Source organism: Melospiza melodia, chromosome Z (assembly GCF_035770615.1).
Source record: "Melospiza melodia melodia isolate bMelMel2 chromosome Z, bMelMel2.pri, whole genome shotgun sequence".
Lineage (NCBI taxonomy): Eukaryota > Metazoa > Chordata > Aves > Passeriformes > Passerellidae > Melospiza > Melospiza melodia.
In genome coordinates this window covers 19,154,607-19,174,795 of record NC_086226.1, presented here as the reverse complement: position 1 = coordinate 19,174,795, position 20,189 = coordinate 19,154,607, and the positions used below count along the sequence as shown (strand labels likewise).

At 36.6% G+C, this 20,189-nt stretch overlaps 1 protein-coding gene across 1 annotated transcript in view; it reads left to right on the top strand.

Moving 5' to 3' along the window:
* ADGRV1 (adhesion G protein-coupled receptor V1) overlaps positions 1 to 20,189 on the top strand; it is a 275,529-nt gene that overhangs the window by 75,074 nt on the left and 180,266 nt on the right. The window contains exons 44-62 of the mRNA XM_063181284.1: positions 363 to 625; positions 2,077 to 2,252; positions 3,738 to 3,862; positions 4,705 to 4,871; positions 4,960 to 5,103; positions 5,958 to 6,065; positions 6,565 to 6,817; positions 7,502 to 7,621; positions 7,799 to 8,021; positions 8,488 to 8,692; positions 9,624 to 9,770; positions 12,012 to 12,267; positions 15,186 to 15,394; positions 15,928 to 16,098; positions 16,481 to 16,663; positions 17,383 to 17,562; positions 18,189 to 18,353; positions 19,637 to 19,754; positions 20,041 to 20,164. Of these exons, the coding sequence (XP_063037354.1) occupies positions 363 to 625; positions 2,077 to 2,252; positions 3,738 to 3,862; positions 4,705 to 4,871; positions 4,960 to 5,103; positions 5,958 to 6,065; positions 6,565 to 6,817; positions 7,502 to 7,621; positions 7,799 to 8,021; positions 8,488 to 8,692; positions 9,624 to 9,770; positions 12,012 to 12,267; positions 15,186 to 15,394; positions 15,928 to 16,098; positions 16,481 to 16,663; positions 17,383 to 17,562; positions 18,189 to 18,353; positions 19,637 to 19,754; positions 20,041 to 20,164 (3,337 nt within the window). The remainder of the gene's footprint in view (positions 1 to 362; positions 626 to 2,076; positions 2,253 to 3,737; positions 3,863 to 4,704; positions 4,872 to 4,959; positions 5,104 to 5,957; positions 6,066 to 6,564; positions 6,818 to 7,501; positions 7,622 to 7,798; positions 8,022 to 8,487; positions 8,693 to 9,623; positions 9,771 to 12,011; positions 12,268 to 15,185; positions 15,395 to 15,927; positions 16,099 to 16,480; positions 16,664 to 17,382; positions 17,563 to 18,188; positions 18,354 to 19,636; positions 19,755 to 20,040; positions 20,165 to 20,189) is intronic.

Below are 20,189 nucleotides of genomic sequence, written 5' to 3'. Positions count from 1 at the left end.
TGCATAATCATGTTTTAGAAAACACCAGTGTATTCCTATGATAAATTTTGAATTTCATTTGGAAATTCTTAAACATCACTGTGAAAAATGTAAAACTAACAAAATAATAAGTAAAATAAGGAATCAGAAAATGCAAAAGCTGGATCTTTTAATAAGAGAGTTTAGATTCTTCCTTTCTAGAAATCTTCCTTGATAGAGCAAAATACTTACATTTTCTGTTAAGTAGTATCAGGGACATAAAAGCAGTATAATTATATTAAAGAAAGAGTGTATTTGTGTATATATTTATTTATTTGTATATGTGTACTATTATATTTTAGTATTTTAATTAAAACATATTTCTATTACTTATTTTTCAAAAGCCACAATTACTATATTTGCCAATGATGATGGACACGGAATTTTGTCATTCAATAACAGTGATCACTTCTTCCTGAGAGAGCAAACAGCTCTCCATCTGATGGAAAGTGTTGCAGTATTAAATATTATTAGAGAACCTCCTCAGGGAATATTTGGAACAGTGTCTGTTCAGTATCTTGTAAGTGAAATTAATTCTTCAGAGCCATCAGTGGATTTGGCCCCTTCTCAAGGATACATTGTGCTGGAAGAGGGAGTCAGATTTAAGGTAATATGGTAGTTATAACACGAAAAGTAAAGAAGGCTTTTTTAAAAATTATTTGAAACATTTCAGCAATGTTTGTGGTTTTTCATGATTAATTTTTTTCTTATGTTTTCCTTAATTCTCAGAATAAACTGAGCTAGTGGGAGTGCAGAAAAATTAAATATGCTTTTCTCTAGGTATTTCTCTCTCTGTAATAGTTCAGATAAACTGAAAACAATATAATGGGTGTATAGTATGATGTGTGTATAGGACAATTTATTTATGTGTTTAGCATGTAGCTGAAAGATAAACTTTGACATGCAGTCATAATTTTGTACTGTAAATAATTGCGGTGGAATTAAAAATACTATTCCTTTGCGTGGCATGAACTGAAGAGAGTATGCTGCAGGAGAGCCAAAAGATGAACAACTTTCAGAGTTTTAGAAATTTAAAATTAGTTATTTTTCTGGCAGTATTAATCCCACTTCTTCTGAACTGTCCCCACAAGAATTTCAGCTAGAAAATGAGCTATCTTAAGTGTGTCAATAACAGGTTAGTATATTATGGTTAGGGGAGTAGGATCTGAAACAAATCTTTCTGGAAACACTGGTTTTCAGTTTCTGAACCTAAAATGCATTTGACACCTCAGCGATGGCCAGTTTAGCAGATCTCTGAGAAGTAGGGAGCAAAAGATTTCTTAATAGTGTCTTTATGGTTTGTTGAAGAAGTAAATAGAGATCTAAAATGTTGTGAGCTCTATTTTAATTCCAGACCTGTTATTACTAAATAATTTTTTTTAAGGCAAAGCTATATGTACTACTGTAACTTTCACCTCTTTGGGTAATTGGGAGGATGACAGTGAAATCATCTATTTCTTTATAGAGAGTTCTCTGCTTATTTGAGACCACCTTGAGACAATCCTATTCTTATCCACCATGGTGCAGTAGAGGGAACAAAACACCAAGAAGAGAATATTTCAAATATTTCTCTGTTGCCTTTTTTTCCTTCTTTATTCCCAGATAGTTACCAGAAATGTAACTACCCTGTTGCCCATGAGATAGTTCAGTTGACAGCTAAAGTGAAGTAAACCCACCTTGACTGAGCTGTGATCAGGTAGCTGTCTCAAGGAATGTGTAGAATAAGTACAAAACAAAAGTAAGAAAAAAGGATCAAAACCTGTTACACTTCAGAGTATCTTATTATAAGAGTAAAGAGGAGAAGGGGAAAAATAAAAAGAACGTGGATATGCTCGTGCTAGTGTTGCACTAATGGAGGTCAGCAGGGGGATTACTTTTGAACCCCAGCCTGAACTATCCAGGCCTTATTCCTGCCTTCTCCAGTTCATGAGCTGCTGTTGTACTGCCCTGCTGTCCAGAGCTGTACAGAGAAAGAATAAAAACAGCAGCATGGCTTGAATAACATTGTCATTATTAGCTGTCAAGTCTCAGCAGCTTTCTATGCTTGTTTCTTGTCAGACACTGCATATTTCTGCAATCCTGGACGAAGAACCAGAATTGGATGAGCACTTTATTGTCACCTTGTTCAATCCAACTGGAGGAGCCAGACTAGGCACCAGAGTGCAAACTATGATTACAATATTACAGAACCAGGCTCCACTGGGGCTTTTCAGCATCTACCCAGTTACAAATAGGTACTGAATCCTGATTCAATTAAAAGAAAGGGTTTTTTAATATTCATAGAGATAGTTTCCCTTTAATTAAAAAATTAGGAATCCAGTTTTAAACTTTATGATTTTAAAAATGACACTATTTGTCAAATATCATTACTGCTGTACAGCAGAGCAGAAAAGCACTTAAAATGGACTGTTCACCATTAAAAATGTTGACTTCTCTGTGCATTTTTTCCTTGAAACAGTACTTCATTATTCCCCAAATATTTCACTAAACAGTAATCAATATTACAAATTCCAAACCATAAACCACTGTCCCAGGAATCAGAAATTTTCTAATTTACCTATTTATTTAAGCCTGTGTAACATACACTCTCACTCAGGGCTGTTTTTTCAGAACAAAATGAGCCAATCTTACTTGTACAGGCTCAAGAAGTGGCCCTAGGGAATCTCATGAGGTTTAACAAGACCAAGTGCAAAGTGCTGCGCCTGGGTCAGAGCAGCCCCCAGTACGGGCTGGGGGTGAACAGATCGAGAGCTGCCCTGCCCCGAAGGACATGGGGTGCTGGTGAGGGGCTGGACATGAGCCAGCCATGGGCACTTGCAGCCCAGAAAGCCAAATGCATCCTGGGCTGCATGCAAAGCCCTGCGGGCAGCTTTGGAGGGAGGAGATTCTGCCCCTCTGCCCCACTCTGGTGAGACCCCACCTGCAGAGCTGCCTCCAGCTCTGGGCTCCTCAGCACAGGAAGGACATGGAGCTGTTGGAGCAAGACAGGAGGAGGCCACTCAGTTCATCAGAGGGATGGAGCACCTCTGCTGTGAGGAATGCTGAGAGAATTGGGATTGATCAGCCAGGAGAAGAGGCAGCTTTGTGCTGACCCAATTGCAGCCTTCTAGTGCCTAAAGGAAGCCTATCTGAAAGCTGGAGAGGGACTTTTGGCAAGGGCACGTAGTGACAAGAGGGAATGGCTTAAAACTGAGAGACAGTAGGTTTAGATTAAATATCAAGAAGAAATTCTTTACTGTGAGGGTGGTGAGGCACTGGCAAGAGAAGCTGTGGATGCCACATCCCTGTCGGTGTTCAAGGTCAGGTTCAATGGAGCTCTGAGCAATCTAGTGGAAGATGTGGTCTAGTGGAAGATGTCCCTGCTTATGGCAGGAGGGCCACAGGATGATCTTTAAGGTTTCTTTTCAACCCAAACCATTCTGTGATTATATTAGTCTATGATACGGAATGATGTTTTCAGAAATCATTCAGCTTTACCCTTACAGTTGCGTGTTACAGATTTCAGGCTGGTTTAAGATTTTTTTGAATTTCCTATTATTTTATCGAAGTCTTGTGTGAAGAAACATTGGGCAACCTTAATTAGTATTAGTCCACCACAGAGCAAACCCAGTATTTTCTTTTTATTGCATATTCTGTGCTGAAAACATACAGTAAGAATCCTATTTTTATACTATAAAAATAATGCATCTTAAAATTTATTTCACAATTCTCAAATTTAGGACAAGTGTCTTCACAGTTGAAGAAGCGAACACTACGGTTTATTTGAAAGTTTCACGGAGTAATGGGCTCAACGTATCTGTGAGTGTTGAGTGGGAGACATTGTCGGATACTGCATTTGGCATCAGTACGTTCACTTTATCAAGAGCATCTGTTGCTGTTTTCAGAGTGAAGATAGCTACAGAGTAACAAAACATAAAGGAGATATAACTTTGGAATGAAAATTTACTTACAATATTGCTATGATATCAAAATGCATTAGATAAAAGATCTTGGCTACTTAAGAGTCAGTTTGTCATCAGCCCTTGCTGCCATAGTTTCAACAATCTGTGTTGCTCTTCCTGTTGGTTATATATTTTCACAAGACCTTTGATTTATACATATGTTCTTTACTACTTGTAATTCTGGATTTTTCTAAATAATATAAAATACACTATTTTCTCTAAGTGTTGAATGACTAGGCCATTTAAGAATCTTATTGCCATGGCTATTACTTGTGACGAGAGAGAAAATGAGGATAAACACATTTTTAGTTTCTTTGTCACTTTTTTATTTCTTCTTATCTAGTTAATTTTCTCACTACCTAAATTCCAAACTCACACTCAATTTGCCTATGCATCCTCCATATGTAATAGTAATATATGAGAAATTAATTTATTATTTAACTCTCAGTACAGCCTCAGTGCTATATCATGTCCATGCATTTACATGCACTTATACCAAGTATTTAGAAATAACTCAGAATGTTGATCAGGCATTTAGAGCATGGTGCTAAAAATGTCAAAATTGTGGGTTTGACCATTGTATAAGCCACTCACTTAAGAGCCGGACTTGATAGTCCTTGTGGTCCATTTATACTCAGAATATTCTGTGATTTCTGACGCTAGATTTGGTTTTCACAATAAGTAATGAAAATGGTGTTGTAAAAGACCGTAAAGATAAATACTTTTTTCTTATACTGTATTGCAGGGGATGGTATTAGTGTTCTATCTGTCATGCAAAGCTTTGTGGAAGAGTCAGCAGCTAGCTGGTGTTTCTTTGAATTGGAAAAAAACCTATATGGTGTGCTGTTACGTTCACCTCCATCTGTGTTTTCTACTCTCTACCAGTGGAAAGGAGTTTTTGTTGCCATCGAGGTAAATGCTTGCTTACAGACACCACCATTAACCATGCTGCTTAATAAAACCTTGACGTTTCGGTTCTGCATTTTTGTTCCTCTCTCAGGATTTCAGTATGTGGAATCCTAAAAGCTGTGTGTCTTTCCAAATCCATGCCTCTCCCTACCTTGTGATTACTCATGGAGGAAGCAGTTGGGGAGCTTCCAACAGCAGTGTATATGCATTCATGCCTGAACGCAAACTATTGAAGGTAAATCTGTGTTACTTACAAATTCATTAAATAATGGGGTTAGAAAGGACTTTGTGAGGCCCTTCTGTTCCACCATGTTTTGGGAAAAAGAACTGTTCTCAGGTAGTTTGGCAACTGAACACTCTGCATGAGTGAGTGAAGTCTTGGTTTAGGCCAGGGCAGGGTTAATTTTGCAGTAGCTAGGAGGGGTATGCCTGGAGCCCTGAGGTTATTCTATATCACCCAGGGGAAAGGGGCCCTCCTGGGGGTTGGGGCAGTTGAGTGCAGTTCACATATTCATGGGTTTTGCATAGCAAGCATTTTCACATGTGAATTTTACCTCTCTTTTACCCTCTGCTATTATTATTTTTGTTTTTAATGTTAATTTTCTTATCACGTGCCTGTTTGCAGTAAATTGTCCTTATCTCAACCCATGATCTTCACCTTTTGTGCTTCCAATTCTCCTCTCCATTCCACTTCAGGGGGGAAAGGAAGAGGCAGTATGGTTTGGAGTGTTTCAGTGGGAATACTAAACTGAGAAATACCATTCCTAAACCGTGAAAGTTGTTACAGCTTGTTGTCTAATGTTTTTTATAGTCATATTTTGAGGGAGAGATAAAATGACCTTGGAAATGAAGAAAGAAATTGTGGAGTAATGAAGTCATAGAGCATTTTCTGAAAAATGTATGATAACCAATATTAATTTTGTAAAATGATCCCATATATATTTTTAAAACTATAAAATTACATCTATGAAAATTTTAATATATTATTTTACATATGTTTTGTATGTTTACAGTTTTTAAATCTATATGTGCGTATGTATGAACTTGAACTGACTTCAAAATACCATTTTTGCCATATTTTCCTTGTAGCTACAGACCCTCTCTATTTTGGATACCACACTTGTTAAACATTTTGCTGTGGATGAAGAAGACTATTTGGTTTTTGTGAGTGATACTACCAGTTTCAGTTCCATCCAGGTTAGAGCACACTTATCTTCATGGCTTTGATGTAGGTAGTTTGATTAGTTTTCAGTTTGAAATATGAAGGAAATATAGATAAAACAGCAAGTATGTATTCCTGAAAAATTAGTTACATTTCTATTATAGACTTATAAGACATGAAATTCTAGACTTGTTTAAATGTAACAACACTCCTTACATTAGCATGTAATTTAGACTTGTTTTGATTATATTGCTACTGACATTTCTGATTTGAAGTCTATTACATTAAATAACTATAGAAATAACTTCTGACCATAAACCTATCCATCTGAAGAACAGGCACAGGCACTTTCAGTATGGTAGTTACTTACAGTTGCTTATCAGTGTGCTTTCTACACCATAATGTAGGATCCACTACAGAAGTAAGGAATTCAGTTAATTATAAGTCTTTCCAATTTCTCATCAAAACACTTAATTTCTTTTTTCTTAGTGCTTTTTATAAATATATAATAAAATACATATTCTATTTTTACAGGTTTTCCAGTGGAATAAAGATGTATTTGTGCTGCATCATCAACTACCACTTTACAAAGCTCTGAGCATTGCCTTGTTTCCCCGAGGAGGCATTATGTACTTACTAGTTTCTTTGTCAAATACCAGCCAGAATGTACTCTTGTACCAATGGCTGAATAATGAGTTTAGGAGTCTTCGTCAGTTACCAGCAAAAGAAATAAAACATTTGGAGGCCTGGACTTCTGGATCTGATATATATTTAATTGTTGCAAAAGGTATTTAGCAGAAAACAAACTCTGAGTTTGCTAAGTATGTGCTCGCTTGTTTGATAGCAAAGGTATTTGGAATAAAAGGGGTTTAGATAGAGATTAAAATATTACTGCTGGATGACAATTTGCTGAAAAGGATCTTACCAAAGTAATCTGTGATTTGTACCTCAGAAAATGAAAACATTTTGTATGTTTTCAAATATTTGTGAAACTAATGAAATATTTTCCCAATAACAATAGGGAATAATAACTCTATTCATCTAGCTGCTAATTGCACCCTTTCTAAGCTTTCATGAGTTTTGTTATATGCAAAGATTGTTGTTCAGCAAAGTAGATTTTTATTACAAGTATGACACTTTAGACATTGTTTTATGTTTGCATCACTGTGACTCTTTAAAAGTGTGTATTGCAGTCCATAGGTTTCTTTGCCATTGACTGTTGTCTGCTGGGCTTTTTATTGTTCTTTTATATGAATGTGTGCAGAAAAACCCTTAAATTATGTCATGGAATAAATAATCTAATGGGAAATCATGCTCTGGAGTTATGCAAGTAAAAAGGAAGATACAATCACTGGACTCACTTTGTAATTAAAGTTGCCAACCTCTGCCTTTGAATGGCCACCAGTGTGTGATTTGAGGCAGCAATATAATGTATGTATAATGTATGTTTTGTAATTTTTCCCCTTTGTAGAAACTGGAAATTCTGAAATTTTCATCTGGGAGACAGGGCAGTCTACCTTCAGACACTTTCAGTCTCTTCCAGTCTCTGCTGTAAGAAACATCCATGTTTTCATACCTCCTTCAGGTTTAGGTAAGATTTTGTTTATAGTACTGGAATTGAAGAAATATATGCATTCAATTTTCACATTATTTATCAGATTTTAAGAGATACTTTTAACAATTGAGCTGCCAAGGGTATTTCTGATATTACAAAAAGTTTTAAATATATCACTGAATATGTCTTTTTTCTCTTCCTTGCTCAATGTAGTTCACATCCTCCTCTCTGGTAAGGACACAACAGCACTGTACTCCTGGAACTCGGAAGGGAACCAGTTCTCTCTGATGCTGGAAGCCCCATATGCAGATCATATCACTTTCACTACTGCAAAGTCTCTGAACTCCAGCAAGAGTCTGATTGCTCTTACTGTTGAATCCAGCTCCCAGATTTATGAGCTGACTACTATCTCCAACCAGTCAGATTTTATACCTAGGTAGGTCTTTTGGTTTATCTCCCAGCTCTTGCATTCCTTTTTCTGTGGTAGTCTTTTTGTTACAGTGAAGACCACAATAGGCTCCTCTGTGTGATATGTTTATTAACACTAAAGAGAATTTTTCACAGGTAGACTTGAGATAACCTAAAGTCAAACTTCTCTCAATATGCTTTAAAATATGTAATAAAAGGACTTGTAGTTAAACTGGATATTGAAGCTTTTATTTAGGATAAATTAAATTACATTACATTAATAAGAAATATCAGTTACTATATGTTCTATTGGTATTAAGAATAAAAACAAGCCAAACACTAATCCCACAACCTTTAAACCTCATTGATTTATTCAGGAATATAAACAACAATTTCAGCATCAAAAATGCTCTTTATGCTTTCAGTAGTCCTTTCAAAGTTTGTTAATTATATCCTCAGTTTATAATTACTTGATATGTTTGTTTGTATGCTAGTTCAGGTGAATTGATATTTGAGCCTGGGGACATGGAAGCTGTGATAGCAGTCAATATCCTGGATGACATCATCCCAGAGGAGGAAGAATGTTTTCAAGTGCGCCTGAAAAACCCTAAAGGAGGTGCAGAGATTGGTGTCCACAGTTTTGTTAACATAATTATTCCTCCCAATGACAATGCCTATGGAGTCATTGCATTTGCCCAGGTAAAACTTGTAAGGTAAATCATTAAAATATGTATATATAATTTCTGAATAGCAGAACACAAACATACTTAAATTGCATGTGACAGATTCTTTTTCTAAAGTCTTATAGCAACCTGAGACAGAAGGGCTTTGACTTCCATTTAGCATTGTTACTTGGTTATATAGATGACAGGTAATAGAAACTCAGTTCCAGTCTGTCCCTATTGTGGACTTTTTATGATCCCCTTACATTTAGAATAACCCATTATTTTATCAGTTTTACTTTGCAGCAACCTAAAAAATTAGTTATCAGATGGCATATATGATATCATTATAGTCTTTATTGATTGGTTAATCAAAGGAATTAAGTAAAGATTCTTTTCCTCTAAAATAGTTATGCCACAGGATGAGCCCATCTGCCTGAACAAAATAAAAACTTTGGAGAAAACATCAGACTATAGGTATTATTTAGAGTTGTTGATTCTTAAGTTATCAAATGTTGCAGAAGTTATGTAAACAGATATATGTACTAAATGCATAATGAAGATATAAAACACAGAAGAATCATCACTGAAATGAAACATTGTGTGAGGAGGGTGAATATTAGTAAAGCAACAACAGTAAAAAGATGGCTGTCTTGAAAGTCTACATGTTTATCTGCTTCATGTGATTTGGATATAAAATACTGTACAAAAAAAAAACCTAACAAAAACCGTTGAATTTTTGCCTCAGTATGAACAGGTCTGACATTTCAAATTCTTGTGTTTATGAAATTTGGATCTGTTGAGCATTAAGTTATAAAAGTTTAATTAATAGACTTGCATTTAGCTGCTTAATAGTTGAATAATTTTTTGAAGCCCAATGTCTTTGTTCTTTTGAATATGCTGTTCTCTAAAGAAACTTCTCTTTTTAAGAAAATAATGCTATGGTTCTACTGCTGTATGTTTTCCAGAGTTCTTTATTTAAGCAAATTGAAGAAATGGAACAGGACAGCTTGATCACCCTGAATATTGAACGTTTAATAGGAACATATGGACGAGTTACAGTAGAGTGGATCACTAATGGGAGCATAAGTGATGTATTTCCAGCTTCAGGAATGGTATTTAATAATATCACTATTATTGGGGAGGCACTGACTGTATTGTCTCAGACAATAGAAAAAGATGTACTGAGTGAGAAGGACAGTACACGTTAGATTGCCCCGCTTTGCTGTTAATACCTGCTTCCTGGTCCTTTCCTGTGATTCAAATGTTTTTTGTTTCTGGCTGGTACATAATACAGTGGTATCACCCTTACACTTCTAGAACCTGATATTGCAAAGCTGTCCAGGCACATGAGATGTGTATCTGTAGTGTCCTATTGCCATCTTCCTTTTTTCCTGCTGTGAGATTTAGTTACTATGTAAAACTGTTTGCATAGGTGGTAATCTGGGAATGTTTGCTCTTTGTCCTGACCTTTTCAATACAATGGAGAACTTAAGTGGCCCAGCAGAATATGAGAAGTCCCAGTTTTCTATGTTTTTGAGACTTCCCAGCCATGTTAAAATCCAGTTTTTCCTGTGGCCAAAGCTCTCTATATGCCCTGGGACTGGCAGGAGTCAATTTCTGTAAATCAAAGTCCCCCACCTTCTGGCTGTCTGTAGTGTACACAAAGTCTGAAAAATAGTGAAGTGAAAAATAAATGAACTGGAAATCAAGGGTGCCAAAACAATTATTCTGAAATTGTTAGAGTACTCCTTGTGCATTCCAGCTACATACCATATGGGTACGCTGCATAGCTTTGCATGTAGGAAGAGTCAGAAGGGATGATATTAAGTGGAAATTTCTGTTTGTCCTACACATGTGTAGACTAGACTAGATATGTTTCTAGACACATCTTCTTTGTTGAGAAAGACCTAATCAAGTGGCAGGCCCTTTGAATTTAAAAATAAGAATATATATAAACAAAGCATGTATCAATAATTTTATCTGAAGAAGAAGAAAAATAGAAGTTGAGTAGCCATTTTTTTCACATAGCAATTATTTAAAGAGATATATGTTCATTATTTTGATACGGATATATGTGCTGTGTTGACCTTAGCTGTCTAAAAACCCCCAACAATTTCTCTCTTAGCCCCCATCTCAGCAGGATGAGGAGAAAGAGAAAAATCTTGAGATAAAGGCTGTTAAATAAGAAAAGAAAAAGCCATTGTTTACCTGGATTTCTTCAAGGTTTTTGATACAGCTTGCTGTGGGTTTCTTCTAGATAAAGTAATGTGTTACTGCTGCCCCCAGGGAGTGGTGGTAAATAGCTCCTGTTCAAACTGGCAACTTGTCACAAGTGTGGTCCCTCAGGGATCGATATTTGGCCCAACAGTTTTTAATAACTTCATAAGTGATGTAGGTGATGAGCTCAGGTGTACTCTGATGAAGTTTGATGATGTGAGGAAGTGGACTCTTTGGAGAGCCATCTAGCAGGAAGACCTGAGTAGACTGGAAGATTCATCAGGAACAAATGTTGCACTATGGAAAACATAATTCAGGAGTGCAGCACCCACTGGCATCTATCCTGACTGGGGATTAGCTCCAGGGAAAGGAACCTGGGGATTCTCCTGGTCAATAAACTCAATATAAACATTATAAATATGAATATGAACATTGATGCAATCCACCAGAATGTTTCTGGGTTGCATAAACAAGGCTACTCCCAGCAGAGATGAAGCAGTCATTAGCCCACTCTACTGAGCATGTTTTGGGCTACAGCTGTTCAGTTTTGGTCCTCATTATGGAAAATAGATATGTGCAGGCTGGTAGGGGTCCAGAGCTGGCCACAAATGTGGTTAGAGGACAGGGAAGTCTGTCATATGAGGAAAGGCTGAGAGAACTGTTCAATTTTGAGAGAAGGTTGTGGGAAGACCTTATGTTCAGACCATGTGTTGGTATTTGAAAGGCGGCAACAAAGGAGAATACTTTCTACAAGGTGTCATGTTGAAAAGACAAAGGGTAATGGATGTAAGTTACTCCTGTGGAGATTCTCACTGGGCATAAGAGGAAAATTTTTCACCATGAGAACAATCATCCATTGGAATAACTTTCCCAGGAAAGTTGTGGACTCCCCAAAACAGACACTTTTAAGATTGAGCTGGAGAGGATGCTGGGCCATCTTGGTTAGACTGTGGTACTGCCAAGAAAGATTGGGCCAGATAATCCTTGCGGTCCCTTCCAACCTTGTATTCTATAAGATATGTACGTGTGTATGTAGATGCATTTTATAACTGATAGAGTTTACAGAATAAAACTCTAGGTTCACTAACACTGACAAGAAATTTGACTTTTTTCCTGCTTTCTCCCTAAAACTTTAGGTTACATTTTCAGAAGGTCAGGCCCTGTCCACAATCACCCTGACAATTCTTGCGGACAGTGTTGCAGAACTTTCAGAGGCAGTGGAAATCATACTCACCCGTGTTACCACTGTGGATGTTCAAGATAGCACAAAAGGAGCTGTCATTGATCCCGAAAGGGCAAGAGCCGTACTTAGCATTTTACCCAGTGACTCTCCACATGGTGTGATTGAATGGCACATGGAGTCTCTCTTTGTTAAAACCACAGAGCCAGAAGGTAAGTCTGTTTCTTGATTCTTAGGAAAAAATGTATGTTTTTTCAAAGTCGGCATTGTTGAAGCTATAACACTGGTTACGTAAATGTATATATATATACATATATGTATATATGTATATATATATCAGCAGTCTTTTATTAAAGTTTTTATATATCAGCAATATTTTATTATTTATAGCATAAATATCCCTTAAAATATGTAACTATGTAGTATTTCACATTGCATACATCATATTCTTCAGCCATTCTTGTTTGAGAGGTAAGCTGCAAATCACGAATGCATGAAATACTTGTGTTTATATAAAAAGCAGAAGTTACCCATTTAGTGGGATTGATATATTGTTTAAAATAATTGAATAGAAAGACTTTCCTCTTGAAGTGGCTCAAGAAGGGAAGTCTTTTGCTCAGAGGCCTAGGGGAAGGAAGGAAGCAGAGCAGGAGTCAATTCTGCTTCATGAAAAAGCTGGTATTTTTCTGCTTGCAGTTACATGTTTGATTTGGTTTTCCTTCCAGGCACAAGTTGAAAAAGATCTCCCAGGCACTTGGTCAGAGGAGAACTGACATGATGGGCAGGCTTCTTCCATCTCTCCTGGTTCAGGGAGCTAGCTGGCATTTTTTGGGGCTCTTCCCACAGTTGTCTGATAGGCTATTCATACTTTAACAATTCAGTTAGAATTTTCTAACAATTTAATATTGTGTCCATATTAAAAAATTAGATATACAAAAAATACTTTTTTCTTCAGAGTATATTATCACAGGTGAAATATTCTAACATGTTTTATTTTCAGGTGAATTGGTGTTGCCCCTTTATTAGCACCTAGAAGTAATGTATAGGATTCTGTTAATTTCTTACACATTATAAAAATTTATACTTTGAAGTTAGGATTCAAGGAAGGTTCCTAGCTTCCACTGGTTCCACAGTTGGTTTTTTTTCCCAATCTTTAACTACTGTACTTTTAATAAATTATTCACAAATTCTGTCTGTGTAATAATACCTGGTTACAATAACTGCTTTGAAGTGCAAGCCTATTTAAGCCTAATTTCATCTATTTCTGCAGTCATATATGCACTACTTTTAGCCAGATTATGTGTTTCATTATTGATTGGATAAAATAAATCTGCTTTCCCAAAAGGATGCTGAGCCTGACTGATGCAAGTCTGTTTAACTTCTTCGATATTTGAGTTAAGGAAATGTGATGTTTACAGCCAGAATGACTACCCTCAATACCACTTTCTGTGTTAGTATCTATAGTGATGGCCTAGGCATGAAAGGTCAGGCCAATTACTGAGATAGAAGTTTTGAAGGATAACTGAATAAAAGTAGAAGTGTTGAAGTAATAATTTGTGTAACACACATATAAAACTGTATATATTTAAGATCTTATTCTTCTTCTAGATCCAGTTTTTCAATGCACAGTATCTTCAAATATAGGTACTGTTTTGTGTGTTGACATCACTTGTGTGTGCTCATCTGCTTAAGTCCTAGAATTCTCCAAGGACCGTTGTATCACTGAGCAGAATTGAAGCGCTTCTAACAAGCAGCTCTGGTAGTTAGCTGACCTGAGAATCAAGCAGGCCAAGGGCTGAAATATGGCTTCCATAGGGCTCATCCTAGTCTCAGTTCTCTTCAACATCTTCATCAACAACTGTAGCATGAAGGGGGGTGGCTCAGAGACAGAGATGACACACACACCTAAAGTCCATGTGGCAACAGAGAACGTTCATTGTTTGAACCCCTCTTTATAAAGGGGCTTTGAAACGCTCATGGGTCTGATAGCACTAGATAGCTCATTGGTCTGATCTTTTAAAGCTGCTCAGCTCCCAGACAAGTGAGATGTCTGCAGCATAGGATAGAAGGTAATTGATTGAGATTCCTGTCTGTCAACCCAGGGCCCAGTTTATGGAACCAGCTGGTTTTCTTATTTATATCCAAATTAATTGCCCAGTACAAGCCAGCTTGTACTGTGATATACTGCGAGAAACGACTTGGATCCAGGACTCTTGAGAATACTACATTTGCTGACAACATTAAACTGGGAGGAACTCCCTTGAGGGCAGAGACGCCCTGAGGAGAGACCTCAACAAATTAGAAGGACCTTGACAAATTACAGCACTGGGCAATCACCAACTATATGAATTTTAACAAGGGAAAGTAACAGATTCTGCGCCTGGGATTGGGCAACTCTGGATGGATGGACAGTCTGGGGAATGACATGCTGGAAAGGAACCTGAGGGTCCTGGTCAGGGACAAGTTGAACATGAGCCAGCAGTGCCCCGGCAGCCGGGAGGACCAAGTGTGTCCTGGGAGGCATCAGGCCCAGATTGGCCAGCTGGGAAGGGAGGGGATGGTCCTGCTGTGCTCTGCTCTGCTCTGGGGCAGCCTCACCTTGACTGCAGGGGGCAGTTTATGTCACTTCAGCATAAGAAAGACATTAAACTTTTAGACAGCTTGCAGAGGAGGGCCATGAGGATGGTGAAGGCCTTGAGGGGAAGTCGTATGAGGAATGGGTGAGGTTATTTGGTCTGCTCAGCCTGGAAAGGAGCAGACTGAGGGGAGACCTTATTGTAGTTTCAACTTCCTCATGAGGGGACGAGGAGGGGCAGACACTGATTGCTGCACTCTCTGGTGCCCTGTGACAGGACTTAAATAAATTGCATGAAGCTGAGTTCAGGCAGATTTAGGTTGGCTAGCAGGAAAGGGTTTTTTCACCCAGAGCGTGGCTGAGCACCGCTCAGGGTGCTCAGGGAAGTGGTCACCAAGCCTGACAGAGTTCAAGAAGTATTTGAACAATTGTCTCAGGCCCATGGTGTGATTCTGGTGTTGGACTCTCATGATCCTGGTGGGTCCCTGCCAACTCAGCATATTCTATGATTGTAAAACAATTGTATCTTGAATTTTTTCTATCTCCTTACTATAGGGCAGGAGAATTCAACTACAGTTACTCTACAAATTATTCGAGAACAAGGATTTGTTGGGGACCTTGCAGTCCAGTTGAGCACTGGGCCAAACTTTGAACTCCCCCCCTCCAATCGTGCAACAGAAAATGAGGATTATGTACTGGAAAAGAAAACAATAATTATGGCAGAGAATGCAACAGTAGCTTCTGTCATAGTCACTATTTTGCCTGTGAGTAGACTAACAATTTCTTAAGCTATTAATATCTTTTAAGGAAATGGAAATGGTACTGATTTTATACTAGTAGTATGACTTAACATTCTAGAAATAGCTGTGCTGGGACTCTTGCAGCCATCTCTTTCAAAACACCTTGCATACTCATCACTGGGAATGAGCCAAATTCTTCGTTTGATTATAATCTTGAAGAAGATTATGTATATTCTTTAACTATATTTAGAATGGAGGTACTGATTTTCGAGTCATGGCTTGGTTTCTGGGATCTAGCTGACTTTCTCATAGGTAGCAGTAACAGATGACAGCCAGCACTGCTTTCCACTGTTCTCACAGATCTGGAATCTGACTTGTCAGCTTTGATTTCAAAATCTCAGCAAAAGTGTCTTTTCATCTTTATGATATGAAGCCAGAGATTGGTTACATGGTCCCAAATACTGAGAAGTTTTGAACAGGAAGCAACCTACAAGTAGTCAACTGTACTACATTGCAATGTATCATTAAAAAAAAAGACATTTAAAACTTTTTTTCAGGATAATATTCCAGAATTACAGGAAGGATTTATAATTAATATCACTGATGTGCACCTAATCACTTTGTCTGAAGGACAGCCAAGTGTGAAGAGGCCTGGATTAGAAATAGCTGAAATAACAATAGAAGAAAATGATGATGCCAGAGGAATATTTAATTTTAATGTTACAAAGGTAAATAAGTCTGAATGAAAAACATGTAAAGTGGCTTTTGAGCAAGATGGTCTGATTTCTCAGATGACTTATGAAAGCGTTCTGATTAGCTTTATGATACTAAATTGTTCTGGGTAAAATGGCCAGATACCAGACAAACAACTCTTTCTTAAGAGGTTTGTCACAAATAATACACAAAATTTATTATGGAGCTAACATTGCTGAAACCAATGTCATAAAAAGGGATGTCAGGAGGTCATTTAATCCAGATTTTTGCTCATAGCAAGGTCAATACTAAAGCCAGACCATTTTACAAGTATTTCTTCACTTATTTTTAACTGCCAGTAAAATTAAAAAAAAAAAATGTTTGTTGAGACATGTCAATTTCTTTTTGAATGTACAGGGTATCACTGGAGCTGTTTCTGGTTATGAGGTACCACCACCACAGAATGTACTAAAACTCCCAGTTGTTCGACAGGCTGGGAAGTTTGGGTCAGTAACTCTGTACTGGGAAGCCATTCTTTCCACTGCCAGCTTTGAAGACTTTACACCATCATCTGGAAACCTTACATTTGCAGATGGACAGGTATTCACTTGCTGAAAGCTTACCTCACTTGAGGTTACCAGCTTAAGATTTTTTCTATGTTTTTCTCTATCAGAATTTTCACTGAAAACATATTATTTATGGCCTTATGTATATGAATGATGGTCCCAGCTTCAGTTTTTTAACATGGAAAACCAGAATATTCAAAACCATTGACCAAATAGAGTTGTGTGTCTTTGATACTTTGACAAGTGAGGACATAACTTCTAATAATAAACCCTGTTACAATGAAAATTTATAGTGAAATCCATCTTCGCTATAAATTCTCAAAATAGACCTATATGTTTTCTTATCTGTGTTCTACACAAAGTTTTAAATTTCATGCTGCACCTTAGAATACTTACTGTGCACAAGGGATTTTGATTTTAAGTGAATATAAGTGGTCTTTGGCAAAGGAAAGGATGTACATAGTGTGCAGAATTTTAACAGAATATTGACAATATTGTCAACATTCACTTTTTACTGAGTACCAAAGCAGAACATTCTGCTGGTTTTAACAAAAAAGATTTACATTGATGGACTGAAAAACAACTACTGAAATGATATCTTCTTATTATAAATATACAAGCATAAGAAGAAAAATTAACAGGTGAGCATTGTCTATTACTAGATACAATTTGCCTATTTTAATTTTTTTCAAACAATTGACAGAATACTATAAATGAAGCTTTGTTGCTTTTTTTTTTTTAACATTTCTACAGGCTACAGGAGAAATAGAAATTACAATCATAGATGACGATGAAGTTGAATTCCTTGAGATATTCAAAATTGCCCTGGTGAGGGTAACAGGTGGTGCAAGACTTGGGAATGACACCCTGGTAACTGTTGCTATTCCACCAAATGATTCTCCTGTTGGGGTATTCAGGTTTGAAGAAAAGAATGTGAGTTTGATTTAGGCTGCACTCCTTTCTGCTAAAGTTGGAGTGGGTTCATGTCACTAGCATATAGCTGATTTTTGTAAGCTTTCACTGCAGTGGAAGATGTGATTTCATTGAAATTATATTAGTGCTTGTCTTCATCTAGCTATGTAGTATAGTAGTAACAGTGAAAGTGCTGCTGCATAAATGTAGATTTCTGCATGACTGAATCAATTTAATTCACTATAATAACAATTCAGGACAACAATTTGATGGTCTGTATATTAATCTGCATTACTGAAAGTAAAATTTGGAAAGAAATTACAAAGTATATCTCATCTTAGTTCTTGCAGTGCTTCTGCTCTCCCTTTTGCTGGTACTGAGCCTGCTGGTGACTTTGTCTGTAATTGTTTTGGATCATAGTGCATACAGAAATCACTTGAATGACTAGTCCTTGCTACCAGAATTCAACACTCTCCTTACACCTGTTACAGCCCTGTCCATTTTCACTCCTGGTGTTTAGAATTGTCATTGATAATGTTCTCCACTGTTTATCTTAAACATGTATCCATGTAATTCGAATAATCAATGCAGCTTTTGACTTTTTTCAATACAGTCTTTCCCATATTCTCCTTCTCTTTCTCCATCAGGTAATTGTGAAGGAACCTAAGACACCTGATGACCCTGCTGCAGTTGTTTTGCTAAATGTAAGTCGAAGTCAGGGAGGAAAAGGAGCAGTTACAGTGTTATGGATTCTCGAGGAAGCAGCCAGATATGATCTGACCCCACTAAATGGTACCCTTCATTTCAGTGAGGTACTGCAATAACTTATTTATTATTAGATTTATAAATATTTCCTTCTACTGGTGTATATTTGTATGGTTGTTGTTACTTGTTGATAGAAGTATGGGGTTACTAAGTATTATACACTAGAAAAAGGTCAGTTTGAACTGGTAGGGTTAGAAATATTCATGCTTCTTTCAAGATGCAATGGAAAGCTGACATGCTCTTTTAATGCAGCATAATGTAATCATCAGGAAGGTAGCTCTTCAAATCTCCACTATTTTAACTATTAAGAAAGAGAAATTGAAACCTAGCAAATGAAAATAATGATTACAGAAACACTTATTCCACTAAAGTATCAAGCATCTTTAAAAGAAAATTTGTATCGAAAGGGTGAGAAAGAAAAATGAATGCTCAAAATCTGCAGATTAAAAAAAAACCCATAAAGCACTTTCATACGTTTCAAACTAGACAGTGTTATTTAATTTGTATTTCATGGCAGGTTGCAGCTCTGAACTCAGAGTTAAATATTGGATACTGATACTATGTTAATATTTATATTCTACAGTCTACTCAAAATATTTAATGAAGAAAAGTATTTTAGCAGAGCATAATCTATTTTCTCTCAGTATAAGATTTTTTTTTTTCACTAAATCAATAGGCATGCTGGTTGTTTTGCTTTGAGTCAGCTGAAAAATAGATTTTTTCTTTTTCTGGTAAAACCAGAAATTTGGCAAAGTTTTGCTGTTATTTCTCTACTGGTAGGCTTTGACATTTTGTCTTGAACATTTATACATGCTTGAGTATAAGCATAAACTGTATGCATGATATACTAAATTTATATATGTTTGCCACTTCCCACTGACAAAAATGTAGATTAGGCAGAAATTTGACTAATATATCTAATCTTAATAATTTGACTAATATATCTAATTTGACTAATATATCTAATCTTAATAAAATAATCCTTAGAATATGTGTGTACTATTGAATAGGTAGTTTCTCTATAGAAAGTTTCCTCTAAGTTAAAAAACACCTATGTGTGTACAATTTCAAAGGAATTTCAATCTTTATTAAGTTGAAAAGACTAAGGGTATTTTTAGGGTGGCCCACAATGTTTGAGAGACAATTTTTACTGGCTATTAATCTGTGAGAAGAAATTTCAGCGAGATCAAATAATCTCATGTTTTAAAATACTAAAGAATATGGCAAGGATTCTTAACATTTGATATGTTAAAAAATTTATTTTAACACTGTATTTTGTTTAATTTCATTTAATATATATCCATGTCTTTCTGGTCTTTACATGATGCAGACTGAGTCCCAGAAACTGATTATTTTACATGCAATACAAGATGGTCTGCTGGAGGGGAATGAAACATTTACCATCCAGCTAGTCTCTACTGGTGATGCAGAGATATCTCCTGTAAATGGTAAAGAGTTAATTCAGTATCTTCTGGTTTTGGATATTCTATATGAGAACTATTCTAAGTCTGATCATATTATTTTAGTCTGCAGTGCTTAAATATTTTGTGGGCATCTAGTTGGTCGCAATTGTGAATGTCAGTCTTTTTCCCTAAGTTCCTTACCTGAACAAGTCAGAGAGTTCTACAGCCCTTTATGTTAAACAGCTAATGTTTAACCATTCATGTCAAAAAATTTACCAAAGGTAAATTGCTTAGTTTTCACTTACCATGAGAATAATTTTTCTCTTCATAGGTGTTGCAACCATCACTATTATGGGAGATGAAGGAGCTTCTGGGGTGGTTGGGATAGCCCATTCATCCCAGCATGTTTTGATAGGAGAACCTTCTGGAAGTTATAATGGAACTGCTCTTATTAGGTGGGTACACATCTCATTTTTTCAA